At 45.1% G+C, this 14,743-nt stretch overlaps 1 protein-coding gene across 2 annotated transcripts in view; it reads left to right on the top strand.

Annotated features, from left to right (window-relative positions):
• The window catches only part of CHST10 (carbohydrate sulfotransferase 10), a 30,629-nt gene that overhangs the window by 2,118 nt on the left and 13,768 nt on the right, over positions 1 to 14,743 (top strand). Inside the window, exons 2-4 of one of the 2 annotated variants that reach the window (XM_047853505.1) lie at positions 86 to 149; positions 9,128 to 9,237; positions 9,791 to 9,922. In XM_047853505.1, coding sequence (XP_047709461.1) covers positions 9,195 to 9,237; positions 9,791 to 9,922 — 175 coding nt within the window. In that variant the 5' untranslated portion in view covers positions 86 to 149; positions 9,128 to 9,194. Of the gene's footprint in view, positions 1 to 85; positions 150 to 9,127; positions 9,238 to 9,790; positions 9,927 to 14,743 lie in introns of those variants that run through there. The other variant, XM_047853506.1, reaches the window with a different exon arrangement.

Genomic DNA, 14,743 nt, shown 5'->3' on the forward strand with positions numbered 1-14,743 from the left:
ACCAAGTTGTGTTACATAAGATCTTATCATTTTTAATGGTGCTTATTGTTTGTTTTTTTTTTTTAATTATCCTATACGGTGACAGGAGGAACCAAGAACCTCAGGCAGAGCAAATACTTCAAGGAAATGTGGACCCCAGGCTTCAGAAGGTGCGTGAAGGAGAATGTGATCTCACTAGTTATTTGAGATTCCTGTCATTTAGTATTCTTACTTCCTCTTTACTTGCTTGTATGGAAATTTTGGGAAATTTAAAAGCCTTAAGTAGGAGTATGTACACTTCTACTTAGAAATGTTTCCTGAAATATAATAATAGAAGCAACCTCTTCAGCCTGGGATTAAGTGAGTTTGGTACTGGCTGAGAGCAGTGCCTGAAGTGTAGATAGCCCCAGGCAGGCGTTTGCTGTTTGTTATTGTTATTCATGAGAATCTGTCTTAATCTCAGACACATTGTTCAGCTGGACAGAGTAAAGGGTATGTTTTCATCCTGGTAACTAAGGCTGATCAGTCGTTCTGAGACTGTAAATTTTAGTAATGATTAATGGCCCAGTAGACAAAGGAAATTTCTGAACTTAGATTGAGAGAAGCCCTATGAATTTAGAAGTCACAGCGACTGTCATGGCACTTTATATATATTATAAATTCATACACAATATTTTATCTTACTACCTTGTCATTTTTAGTGATTTTATTGATTAGGTAATGACATTTTAGGTCCAAATACAAAGATATGGAATAGTTGATTGTTGAATGTCCCCAGTTGCTCCAGCCCTCAGCTACCTAATCTCCCTTCTTCCTATCAATCCCCCAAAGGCTACCAGTTCCTTGTGCATTACCAGGCTTTTTTGTTGAAGTTTCCCTTAGTGCCTGGTTATGTTTTGAATTACTGTTTTAAAAACTGAACACCGGACTCGTGATCCTTTCCCTGGGGTATGTATGTGGTGGGGGTGGGGACTCAGGAGTTGCCAGCTCAGTAAAGGACCCTTGACAGGATGCTTTATCTGGGCCACTTCCTAGCCCTTTAGCTCACTCAGCATGAGGGACACTGTCTCCTTGCTGCTTTGGGGACACTGGGACACCGACCAAGCTGTTGGCTCAGGTGCTACATGATTTCCCTCACTCTATTCCATCTCTTCTCAACATTCCCCTTACCCTTCTCTCAATCATGGCACTTAGCACTTGATGTGATTATATATATTAATAGCTCTATTTGTTTATGGCCTATCTGCCTCTGTAGAAGCACCATGAGAGCAGGGAGTATATGTTGTCATATTCCCGAGGCCTAGAACAGCTCCTGGCTCAAAGTGGGCACTTTGTCAATATTGCTGAATGAATAAATGAGATTTGGGAAAAAAAGCTATTGTAAACAGAGTTAAATGGGCTTATTTACCACAGGACTTTTTCAGAACCTTCAATAAGCAAGCATGCATAGAAAAAGTAGAACAAGGCAGGTGGGAGTCAAGCTCTTCAGCACAAACCCAGAAAGGTTTTGTGTTTTTGGATGGCAGCTTAAACACAGGGAAAAGCCACTGGCAGGAATATTATTGGCAGCTGACCAAATGGATTTACAAGCATCTTTTTGCAAATGCAGGGGAGAGAGAATCTGCACCAGAAGATGGCAATAGAACCAAACCCATTGTTAGTCATTACAAACATGTACAATGTGCGCTTTTAGTTTAGAGAGGGGGGGGAAAAAAGACTGGGATTTCTGGTAGGTTCAGCTGTGTTCTTGCTTAGCTCACCCTGCTTTCCACATAAGAGGAGAAACCACCTTATCCACTAGTTCTGACTTGTGGGTTTTCCGAGTCCAGCCCCTCTGGCTAGGTTTCAGAACCTGATATCTTGAAGTGAAACTCTCATTTAATGACTGGAAATCAGAAAGGTCTGAAGATGGGTATGCTGACTCCTGGGGGCCCAGGGGCCCGTTTGGGGCAGCACACCATGACCACAGGGGGCCTGGGGCATGCTCAGGTTTGCCACCATTAGCTGCAAGAGGCAACTTGGGAGTTGTCTTGGCTCCTTGAACAAAGGAGAGTTAATTACAGAAAATGTAAGGCTTTTTAAAGGCCATTTGTCACCGGGCTGCAGGGAGAGCTGTGGCCCTTGGCAGAGCCATGGAGGAAAGACTGTTCATTTTAAGCCCCAGTCTCTGCACACAGAAATAGTGAGTCTTGAGGGTGTCATCGTTGGACAGGAGGTAAACCCCATGGAGAATTTGTATATTCAGGGGAAGCAGTGCAGGTAGTGGCGTGGGCTTGGAGGAGTTGGGCCTAAGGGAATTTGGAATCCCTTTCTTTTTTGTTTAAACAAATGGGGTGAATTACTGTAATTTTTCCAAGGTCAGACCAAATCCAAATTCTACAGAGACTAGTTACCTCTAGGCAGGAGGGCTGGAAAAGAAGAACAAATGGGAACAGTGATAGAGGTCTATGATTCTAATTAAACCTTGTTCAGCTGTTTTTTGAGGGTACATGTAATTCAGAGCATCAATAGATGCTAGTTGACAGATAATCTTTTGCTACTAGTTTTCATTCTTACAATGGAAAGAAGTGGTGGGAGAATGGCTATTATGTCAGAATGCCTAGAATCTGCATTTTAAAAAGATCCCCAGGGATTCATGTGGGCATTAGAAGTTGAGGAGGGCTGGGGGCTTGGACCAGCAGTTCTCAGCCCTGGCTGCTCATTAGAATCCTGTGTGGAGCTTACAAAACAACCCCTGGATCCATCTCCAGAGATTTGTGTTGTTTGGGCTCCAGTGTTCTTGGGGCCCAAGACATTGCTATATTATTTAAAAGCTCCCCAGGTGATACTAAAGTACAGCCAGGGCTGGAACACTGCCCTAAACCTAAAGCCAAACACCATTAGGTAGATACCTAGATTGAGAATGCATGTAGTCTCAAAGCAGAAGCATGCTATGGCTAACTGGAACCCCTAGTCTGTAGGATTTCTAAAAATCCAACCCATCAGATACTGTGGATCTTACTAGTTGTGTGCTAGTTTTTAGAGACCTCAACTATGATGATGGTAAGCTAGTTTTTAGAGACCTTGACAACGATGACAATGATGATGGTGGTGGTGGTGGTGGTGGTGGTGGTCTAGGATGGTAGGTCTAGGTGGTGATGTGAACCGCTTAGCTGGGTTAGAACACTCCTGCTCCACTTACGGAAATGATGTTGAGCCTGCGGAATGGCCAGGTAGATGGTGCTTTACAGTTTTGACTCTGTGCCTGAGAAACAGGTTCAAAATTTAAATCAGATCATGACAGTACTACCTTTCTTCTCATGGAGAGCTCTCTTCAGTGGCTTTGCATTGCTCACAAGGTGAAACTAAATTCCATAACTGCTGTTTTAAGATACAGTGTTGTGTGACCATATCTGCTTTTGCTCGTCTCTAACCGTGCTCTGGAAACTCCAGCCACAGGGGCTTCCTTTGGTTACTCAGGGGCCCCTGGCTTACTCCTGTGTACCCCTGGGCCGCTATTCCTTGCTGGCCACCTGGTCTGGAACCTGTGGCTTTACCGCCTTATGAAACTGCTATCTCTCATCTCTGCCTAGGTTCTGTCCCGTTATATTTTCCTCTCACAGCATCATGTCTTTCTATCTCATACCACTTAGGGGATAGACTCTTTGATGCATATGGGTGTCTCCGTTAGACTATAGGCTCCATAAGGACATAAACTGTGTATATGTGTTTGGTTTGGGACTCATTGTTGTATCCCTGCCATTTATTTTTTTGGATGGATGAATATACGTTTTCATGATGAATTTGGCAAATAAGTATTTTTTAGGTTATTGTGTCCTTAAAACTATATGCAGATATACATCTACTCCTGTTTGTGTGTTATATGTTGTAAACTGTAGAGATACCAGCCCTGAGGGGAAGGGTATTTTGAGAGGGACCAGGCTTTAGTCTTACTGGTTCTGGTTGGTGCACATAGCACATGACTTGGAGAACAAGTCCTGGTTTATCTAAATTTTTGCCATGACAGCTTTTTCTCTTAAGTCTATGTGTGATTTGTGAACTGCCTCACTGTAGATGATGAAAAAGGTAAGTGCTTAAAAATAGTGCATCTCGGGGCTCCTGGGTGGCGCAGTCGGTTAAGCGTCCGACTTCAGCCAGGTCACGATCTCGTCGTCCGGGAGTTCGAGCCCCGCGTCAGGCTCTGGGCTGATGGCTCAGAGCCTGGAGCCTGTTTCTGATTCTGTGTCTCCCTCTCTCTCTGCCCCTCCCCTGTTCATGCTCTGTCTCTCTCTGTCCCAAAAATAAATAAACGTTGAAAAAAAAAATTTAAAAAAAAAAATAGTGCATCTCTCCACCTCAGGCTTTCTCCCCACAGCAGGAGCCTCCCTAGAAAGCATTTGCATATAATGTAGTGTTTCCTTTCAGGCCCTGGGTGAACAAGCCTTCCCATCTTCTGCAGGAGGCCCTGCCTTTCTCTGTGCAGGGAAGACCACCCTCCCTAACCCCTGCTGCTGCTTCTGTCAGAGGAGTTGAGTCTTACAAAGTGTAACACCCCGATGGAGGAGTAGGTCTGGAGGAGTAGGTCTGGGGTACAGCGTGATTAGAGCCAGGCAGGGGCATAGGGGGCCTCCAGCCTTATTTGTAACACTTTCTTTCCTTTACAAACACTCAAGTAAGTACAGCAAAACTATTAGAGCCCAGAATCTTTTTTTGTTATTTTATTCTTTGTACTTTATGTTTTAAATATTAAATTATTTTTAAAAGCTAAACGAAAACTAGTGAAGACAGATATATTTACTAAATATTCAGACACATGTTGAATTTGTCACTTAACCACATTTTCTCCTGGCTGGAAAAGTGTTTACCATCCATTGCCAAGTGGTAAGGAAACTGCAGTTAGTAGAAGTCAGGTAGAAAAAATAAATAAAAACACCAGGGTGCATGTATGTGAGTGGCATTATTTGTATTTTGTCAGCTTTTATTATAAAATGGATACATGCTTGCTGCAAAAGTTTTTCTTTAATGTATAGATGTACAAAGCAAAAAATAACTTCTCTCATCCTCTCAAGATTGTATTGTATACATTACATGCATATATGTGTTTATATGTGTATATAATCACATACCTTCATATATGTAATTTTTTTACAGATAGGGTCACACATTCAGCCTTGCAACTTGCCCTTTCTGTTTACATATAAATTGACATTTTGAATCTATGTTATTGGCTTGCCCTTCAGCACAGAGTTTTATTTAAAATTAAAAAAAATTTTTGGACTTCAGGGACATTTATTAATCCCCCCTGGTCAGTATGTTTAAGTTGTATGTCTGTTCAAATGCATGTAATGCTGTGATTTATAAAATGTGATTTTATTTGCAAGTAATACTGAAGTCCTAGTAGCTTTTAATTGTTGTCTAGACTCAGGTAATAGATATTAAATATATAACTACTCTCACGTGGATATTGGAGAAATATTTTGAGGTTGAAATTGGGGGCCTCAATCCTTTAAAGAGTTTGGAAACTCTCAGATAAAGGGTTGGGCAAGGTGCCTTCAAAAGTACCTTTCAGCTCTCCAGAGTTTTCCTGGTAAGTTTCTAGGTGGATGTAGTCATTCAGCAAATAATGGTGGTTGACTTCCTGAGCGCCCGGCACTATTCTAGTCTTTGGTGTACTTAGGGGCGCTTACATTCCACTATGGGGGCACATAGTGAATGACTGAAACGTTCAGGCTATAGTGGGTGCAATGAGGGAAATGAAACAAGGCAGGATGATGGAGAGAGGCTTTTGGGGGGTTCCAACAGGGTGGGGGGTGAGGGAGAGCTGCCTTTTCCTCTGCTGTGCACTGGGAGGGGAGCAGGCCTTGCTTATTTCACATTTATAGAATCCCAGTGGCCAGTAGAGAGCGCTCCTTTTCACAGTGACTACCCTCAGGCTCTGTGGCCTCCAGGGAGGCCTGCAGCAGGGCAGAGGGTCATTGGCAGGCTTCAGCCTGGTCTGGGCAGCTCTACTCAAGACATCGGTGAGGGCCTGTGGTTTTATACACCTCAAGAGTACATTTTTTGGTAGAGGCTATGGTTTATGCACTCTTATGCAGAGGGTATGGTTTATGCACCACTTATGCAGAGGTTATGGTTTATGGTTTAAACTCTCCATATCTGCAGTCCCCAATCAGAGTCCCCAAGTGTCTTGGGCTATCCCTGCCATTTCATCCTGACGGGGATGAGAAGGAGGTGGGGGCCTTAAAACTTCCCTTCTCCTGACCTGATGCAGCAGCCAGGCTTTGGGTAGGAGAGGGCACTCTATGTCTCATTCAGTAGGAGTCTAGTTGAAGTCACTTTTGGAGTTGAGCGGGTTTGAAGTAAAATTGCCATCTGGAAGAAGACATTGGCCGATGTAAGTTGTAGAGGAGGTCTGTTGGCACGCTCTGTCTCAGAGGGGTCTCACAACACACTGGCAGGAATACAGTGGTGGTTTTATCCTGACAGATAAGAAACTTGGGTAGACTCTGGGAGAAGAGAATAGACCTATCCCCTACCCCCACCAACCCTAGGCCTGGGTGAAAGAGTAAAGCACTCCTGGCTTGAAATTAAAATCCAGGACTTAGGAAGGCAGGCACGGCATCAGGATAATGCAGGTCTCACTATTCAGGTAGCCCAGATTAGAAATCTGAGCCACTTGGCTTCCTGGAGAGCAGGTGATATGACCCTTCATTTTCATGTAAGTCTGTTTATTCATTATCTCCCTACTTTTATATAGAGGTGAGCTCAGTGGGCCGACTCAAATTAGATCCCTTCAGAAGGTTAGTTCCCATTAGAAAGACTGAATTCTTAAGCCATAAAAACCTCCCAAGTGCTGGCTTGATGGCTGGGGAGGGTGCTCAGGGGCCAAAAGTATAGCTCTGATCAGAGTAGGACACCATGAGTGGGCAGTGCCAGGAGGTTCCCCTGCTCTGCAGAGCAAGCATGTGTATGAGGGAGGAGGCCCCGGTGGTTCCTCTCCTCTGTATTCACTTGTCCATAGCACTACTCTTAGCAAAACATGGGTTGCAAGCCCCAGGCCACTCAGCCCCGGGACCTATTCCTCAGCCTCCAAGACTTCAGGAAAACTGGTGTAAGGGAGCAAATGCCTCTCTGTTCTGGTTGCTTACCTCCTCTCTGGTACTTGTCTCCTTTCTTTTTACTCCCTCCCCAGCCCACACTGGCTCCTCTGCCTCTCTGCCATTCTGGAGTGCTCCCACTGTGACCCATGGGGATGGACCCCTCCCAGCATCACTGTCTTGGAGGGACAAGATCAGTGGACTCAGGACTGCAGTGCCCTATGCTGCTGGGCACAGTCTGTGCCTCACTTGTTCCCGGAAGAGAAGGATTAGGAGCTCGAGTCCTCTGGGATGAGAGTCTCACCTTTCTTTTCCTGTCTCCTTGAGGCAGACCATGTTGTTGCTTTCATTTCTGGCCACCAAGAAGGCTGTTTGCAGATCGAATTGGAAAGTCACAGAGGGTCAATTTATGTTTATAGAGGGACTGTTATGGGTCACTTAATCCTCATGACCACTCTGGAAGGAGGAGGACCCTGTCTCAGAGGTGGGAAGTCAAGGCTCAGGGAGGTTAAGTGACTTGCTGAGTCACAGAGCTGATGAGTGGTGGAGCCACCTAGGGCTCTCTGCTTTGTACCATGCTGCCTCAGAAGAGAAGGACTAAAGGAGAAAGGAAGATTCAACCAAGGCAGGCCAGCTGGCTTTAGGTGATTAGAGAGGAGTTGGCATGCCCCATGTTGGGTAGTGTAGCCAAATAAAACACAGGACTGCCAGTGAAATTCAAAACTCAGAGAGGCAACAAATAGCTTCTCGAAGTATAAGAACATCCCATATAATATTTGGGACATATTTCTACTAAAACATTATTCACAGTAGTACCCCCTTATCTGCAGTTTCACCTTCCGTGGTTTCAGCTACCCACGGTCAACTGCACTCTGAAAGCAGATGATCCTCCTTCTGACAAATGTTCAGAAGGTCAGTTAGTTGCCTACCGTTATGTCACTATGCCTACATCATTCACCTCACTTCTTCTCCTCTCCTAGGCATTTTATCATCTCACATCATCACAAGAAGGGTGAATACAGCACAGTAAGATACTTTGAGAGAGAGTCCACATTCACATACTTTTGTTCTACTGTATTGTTATAATTCTTCCACTTTATTATTAGGTATTGTTGTTAATCTCTTACTGTGCCTAATTTATAAATTAAAGCTTCCTATAGGTATATATGTGTAGGAGGAACCATAGACTATCAAGGGTTCAGTACTATCTGTGGTTTCAGGCATCCACTGGGGGGCCTTGGAAAGTATCCCCCGTGGATAAGGGGAGACTGCTGTATTCCTCATCTGAAATTCAGATGTAACTGTCCTCTATTTTTATTTAATCCAGCGACCCTAATTGAAGACCTCAGGAAACACACTGACTGGGTCTAATGTGTGATGAGCACCTGAGGTTGACAGAGGGTAGCTCCTGAGCCCCCCTGTAAAGACATGGGCTGCATGGCAGGTGGTCAGTTCCCCATTGCAGGATATATTCAAGTATAGGCTGGATAACCACTTGGTAGAGGGAATTCAGGTTTCAGATGCCTGGTTCCAGTGAAATTCTGGGAGGTAAGTGTTGAGATAAGCAGGAGAGTTGATTACCTGGGTCCTCACTGAGCTCTGTCTCAGCTGGCATTCAGAAGCTCTCTGAAATCGTATGTCATCAGCACCTTGAGAGGACCTGTTCTCCCTGATGGCCACAGTCACCTAGTGAAAACCAACCCAGCCCACCATGGTTTCTTTTTTTTTTTTTTCAACGTTTTTATTTATTTTTGGGACAGAGAGAGACAGAGCATGAACGGGGGAGGAGCAGAGAGAGAGGGAGACACAGAATCGGAAACAGGCTCCAGGCTCCGAGCCATCAGCCCAGAGCCTGACGCAGGGCTCGAACTCACAGACCGTGAGATCGTGACCTGGCTGAAGTCGGACGCTTAACCGACTGCACCACCCAGGCGCCCCGAACACCATGGTTTCTTTAAGTGGTTTGGTTTGGCCTGAAGAAGCACTGTGTTAAAGGTGAAATGAAACACCCTTTTTTTGTCTCTCTTGCTAAGAATTGACTGACTTCCCTGTTCTTTATGTGTTCCCTGCAGCAGAGTGTGACTTCTGTGACCTGCTAAGGATTGACATGCCCTGCATCACTCCTCAGGCAGTGATAGCATGAAAAACACCCACCCCCAAGGTTCTGCGCAGACTCTTGCAGGCAAGTGAATGGAGAGAGAGAGAAGCTTCAGTGTTCATTTTTACTGTTTTAGAGATTCTGTAGGTGTGGCTATGTTTATCTTGTCAGCATGTCCGGATTTTACACAAGACCTGCTTGTAAGTGCCTTACTATGGCTTCTGCCCTCTGCAGATTACCACAGCAAAGGTCTGGCCCTTGGCAGACCTCCTTCTGCCCACCTACTTCCAGGCCTTGGCTGTCACTGGGCACCAGGAACATGTTCTGATATTAGCTTGGGCCAGAAAGGAATCAAGAGGCAAATCTGCAAAAGCTTATCATGTATTCCAAAAACAAACAGAAATGGCTGGTTTCCATTAGAGTGTTTTACATTTTTTTGAATTATCAAATCGATAAGTTCATATTATTAAGAGTAAAATTAAGTTAAATACTAAGTCAAAATACCCTTGTATCAATAGAAAAAGATTTTCAAATATTTATATTGATGCTACTAACTAAAATCACCTGTTCTTTTTATTACCTTTTGTTTAATTGATTTATTTATAAGTGCCAGGTGCATTTCACTTTTGTTTTCCAGGAAGAATTACTGAATGGCTGACATTTGACAACATGCACCACCAGTGGCTTCTGTTGGCCGCATGCTTTTGGGTGATTTTCATGTTCATGGTTGCTAGCAAATTTATCACGTTGACCTTTAAAGACCCCGATGGTAGGTATGCTTCCTTGTGGGATAGATTTCGGCTAATCCACACAATGCTGTGGTACTGTCCCTGGGTACATGCACAGATGACCTTTGTCACAGAATCAAAAGAACTTTAATGCCAGAGGTGACCTTGGAGGTCACAGCATCCAATTCCTTCATGTTACAGAAGTGCAGGAGAGGAGGTGGAAATGGACGAAAGTCTCTTCCCATGTATCTCCCCTGGGGCAGGTGGAGCATACTTTGTCTTTGGGCTTCCTTGGTGACCTCTTCCCAGCAATACCATTCTCCAGAGCATCTGGTAGGCTCCAGGCTTGGGACTTCCCCCTGCTTCGTGTTGTCATGAGATGCTACCATGACTGACCAGCATCTCTGTGTTCTAGTTGGTGCTGTGTGCTGGTAGCCATGTGTTTGAAAGTCACCTTCAGTGTACTAGAAGGAAGGTGATTTAAATATGTGTTGGGTAGTCTTTTTTTTTTTCTTTTAATCTTTATTTATTTTTGAGAGAGAGAGCTGGGGAGGGGAAGGGGTGGGGGGTACAGAGGATCCGAAGCAGGCTCTGTGCAGACAGCAATGAGCCCTATAAGGGGCTTAACTCATAAACTGTAGGATCATGATCTGAGTTGAAGTTGGACGCTTTAACTGACTGAGCCACCCAGGTGCCCCTGTGCTGGGTAGCCTTTGAGGACTTTTTGATTCCCCTTACTTGACGTAGGTGTTCAGATGAAGACATTAAGTGCACCAAATCCAGCCTCAGAAGAACATATTTTAGTTTATGCCCTTGACCTTTGCTTACATGGTCATCAGTGGTTTTTTTTCTACAAATTGGACATACTCTGACAGCTCCAAGATTGACCTGAGTACAGTGAGGCTCTCTCTGTGATCTGTGAGGTTGCTGGGTGTATGTAAGGAGGTGCACTGATGGTCATCTTGAACCCCAAGGTGACTCCTTCCATGGCAAAGTGAGGCAAGACAAACGGGAGATGTTGAAAAGACTCATGAGCAGATTCAGGGTGGCCTGACAACATCTGCCTAACAGGGAGGATGCTTGTGCACGTGGGTATATACGACATCTTCACTTTGCATAGCCCTTTACACATTATCCTGCAGACAGCAGCCCTTAGGAAAGGGAGATCAGGAAAGTATCCGTTCCAGCTGTTTTCCCCACTTACTCCTGGTGGCTGCATGAACTGTGCCATCTGTGTGGCCAGCAGCTCCAGCCCACAGAGCTCCCGGCTATGCTGAGGGCTGCCCAGCGCCCCCTGCCCCCCCATTCTCACTCACTTGCTCTCGCTCTCTCACTTGCTCTCGCTCTCTCACTCTGTCTGTAGGGGAACAAGGCTGGAGGCAGATGTGCAGGCCTAAGAGGATGGCCCTGAAATTGACCCTAAGAGGTGGTTCTCAGCTCCAGTGTTTGCACTCAGTAACTCAGCTCCTTCATGCTCGGGCCTGACAGGCTGTCATCATTACAGGTGCCACCTGCACCTTCCAGGACCTCTCGTGAGAACCTGAGAGGTTTTCACAGCCTCGGGAAGGCTGTGTTAACTGCAGATATCTGAGGTGGCCAAGAGCATCACAGTGCATTGTGGATAATCACAGATAATCATGGTCCATACCGGGGGCCTCTGTCAGAACAGCAGGTGCTGAATCTTGGGGCATCATTGGAATCTGAGACAATGATCTCAGCTTGACCATTTGGATGTTTCTCCAGCTGCTCCGGTATAGTTAAATGTACCTGTGATGGAGAGCCCTCCTTCAGCATCAGAGGAATGGTTCTCATCCTGTGGCACATTAGAACCATCTGTGGGACTTTATAAACCTTTCTCTGCTGGCCCAACCAGAGACCAAGTCAGTTAGAGTCTCTAGGAGTGTGACCCAGGGGAGAACTGCAAATGTAGAAAGAGAGGCAGATGCTGAGGATGTGAGATCACTGTGAAAACGGGTCCACAACTACACATTTTACTCCTGATCCCCTTAAATGTCACCTAGTAAGTTAGAAGGCACTTTCAAAGGCAAGTCAGGAGGTTGAATTGTTTATGGTTTATTTTGTTTCAAAAGTAGGAGTATAGGTAATATATTTTATGAGACACAAAAAATAAGTAAGTTGTGTGCCTCGAGTTGTAATATTCTCTGGTAGAATAGCCTCTGAAGGACATGTCATTCCTCAATGGTATCTGATAAGCGAGGTGTCATTCCACTAGGATGTGACAGGTTTCATGCTGAATGCTTTCAGAAAATTGTAGAAGCTCTAGAGGGTTTTGTGAAGTGGAGCAAATAGTCGAAGGTATAGAAGGTGAAACCTAGAGGGAAGGATGAAGGGCTTGAGGATTTTAAACCTGAAGGAAAAATCTGTTTGGTGCTGTTCACCAAGTATTTTTTGCACCCTTGGATGTTTGGTGTGGTTGCTGTGGTTAGTGAATGGGGGCGCAGGGGTGCTGACCACTTCTGGTGGGGACCTTAGAGGCAGTGCACACTTGGCCCCACTGCCCCTCCCCCTCCCCCCGGGAAGCCTGGCGGACTGCCTGGGAGGACAGTGTCAGCCCCACAGTGTGCAGGGAACATAAAGTGAGAACCCTTTGTTTTCAGGCCCCAAACATAACCCAGCCTTTCTTGAGCACACAGAACCTTACCTGATTGTCCCTAAATGCCTGGGTGGGGTCATGAATACAGATGTTCACCGGCTTTCTGAATGAAGGAAAGGAGCTCCCATGCTGGGTGTCTTCCAGTCTGGGTGATTGGGCAGGGATGGAGCACCCACGAGAAGTCGAATACACAGCCTCTTGGAGGCTGTCGGCGAGGGCATCTCCTGCCACTCTAGGGTTCCATGGGTACAGACAGAGCATTTGTCTGGGGAGGCATTTAAACCCCCTGGTGGATCTTGCGGCTGTATAGGAAACTGAATGAGGTTTGTGAACGTGTGACCGAAAGGGATTTTCTCATGTGCTGGAATTTGTTTCACTCATGTTCACAGTGTTGTGGTTTTGAACCAAAAGCACAATGTGAAGTATCATCACAAAGAAATAACTGACAACACAGTGCTCTCCTATATGATGAGGTTCTATTTTCTGTAAAGCAGATGGCACATCCTTGGTGTCAGCGTTCAGGGAGCCGATTGTAACTCTGGTGTTTGTGGGGCTGCTCCTTCTGGCTCTGACCTCTGGGAAATGGGGCTCTGTTCCAGAATCTGCCAGGGGACGAGTGTGTTTTCTTTTTACTCTCCTGTTCTTAATGATTTCCCTGCCACTTAAACTGATAAGAAGGGTGGATTTGTCTTGAAACACTGTTTAAAGTCTCACTTACCTTTTCAAAAAAATAGTTTTATGGTCTTTCTTTAGCTCAGCAAGGAAGCCATGGAAATATTTGTGGAAATGACTCATCCTTGGTTAAAAAATTTCAGCATCATACTGATCTAGGTTCAGGTGTTCTAATTGGACCGTACCACAAGAAATAAATCCCATTCAGTGACGGGAATTTGATGGCATGGTACAGTGAGACTTGAAACAAAAAACGACATCTTTGTGAATCTGGTGTGTGTGTGTGTAGACACTGATTTTTCTTCTCACTTCAATTTGACTTCCTCTTCCAATCTTTTGCCTCCACTCAGCCCTTCACCTTGGCTGTTAGTTGCTTAAGGGCAGGGTCCGTGACCTGAACATCTTTGCGTGCCTTCTGCCTGCATGTGATGGACAGGTGACTGACGCTGGGTGGCTGATGCACAGTGTGGTCAGGGAGATGAGTGGATGTGATCACTTCTAGAAGAACAACGGGGTACATCACTTGGCATGTTTAAAGACATTTTATAAAATATTGTAAATATAACGATGCCTGTAACAAAAGTGATCTGATGCTTTATGAGAGCACTTGGCCTTACCTACAGGATCAGAATCCTTGATTCTGGAGCTAGAGGCTTGTTCCTAACGGTCAGGATGGAGAAGGAGACTGTCCCTTGATCTTAGTGGGGATAATAGCATTTGTGAAAACAAATGGTTGTTGACAGAGCAGCAGAAATAAAACAAATCCAAATGTAAACTGTGCTATCAGTTTTATTTGAAGCAAATATCAAGAACTTTAAAATCATAAAAATGATAAAAATTGGTGGATGACTGACTGGTGTTTGTGGTATTGGAAGGCAAGATGTTCCGCAGTTGCCAAAGCTCGTTCTGTATGCTTCCGAGTGTGTGGAACAGGTTGCTTCAGAGATTCATTGGCAAGTCAGCTGTTTAGAATTCAGGATGCATTGTCCCATCTGAAATGTTATTAAGGAAGCTTAGGATTCTGCAAAATCCATTCAACCTGTGGCAGAACTAAGCATTGCGGTGCTAGTCTTAGAAGACACTGTCAGAACACGAAGTGACCAGATAGGCATAGAATGTGAATTTTCTTGTCAGCATGTCAGTGCCCAAAGGTGACAGGTTGCAAAGGAGGAGGATGGATAGAGGCTGGTCTCTTGGAGTCCTTGGAGTGCATTCAGGAGCTTTGGGGGCTGAAGGCACATAGACAGGGCTCTTTGACCTTACTGCAGGTACAGACGAGCTCCTGTACACAGCTTTGGTTAGGATTGCGTTTTAAATCACATGTAGACAAGAAAAAAGATTTTAGTAGCGTTCCTAAAGGTATGTGGCAAAGAGGTTTTTATTGGAGTCCGATAACTCAAAGGCGTGTAACAGATGGGGAGAAGGGATTATTATTTTTGTCAGGTACTTGTAAGATGTTTTTGCCCTCCCTGGGCGAGGAGGATGTCAGCCCATGGTGCATACCAGTAGCAGTGCTTGCCAGAGGCCTGGAGGAGGTGTAACAGCCAGACCAGTGCAGGTGGGAGCTGTAGTCCAG

The sequence above is a fragment of the Prionailurus viverrinus genome, chromosome A3 (assembly GCF_022837055.1).
Source record: "Prionailurus viverrinus isolate Anna chromosome A3, UM_Priviv_1.0, whole genome shotgun sequence".
Taxonomy (NCBI): Eukaryota; Metazoa; Chordata; class Mammalia; order Carnivora; family Felidae; genus Prionailurus; species Prionailurus viverrinus.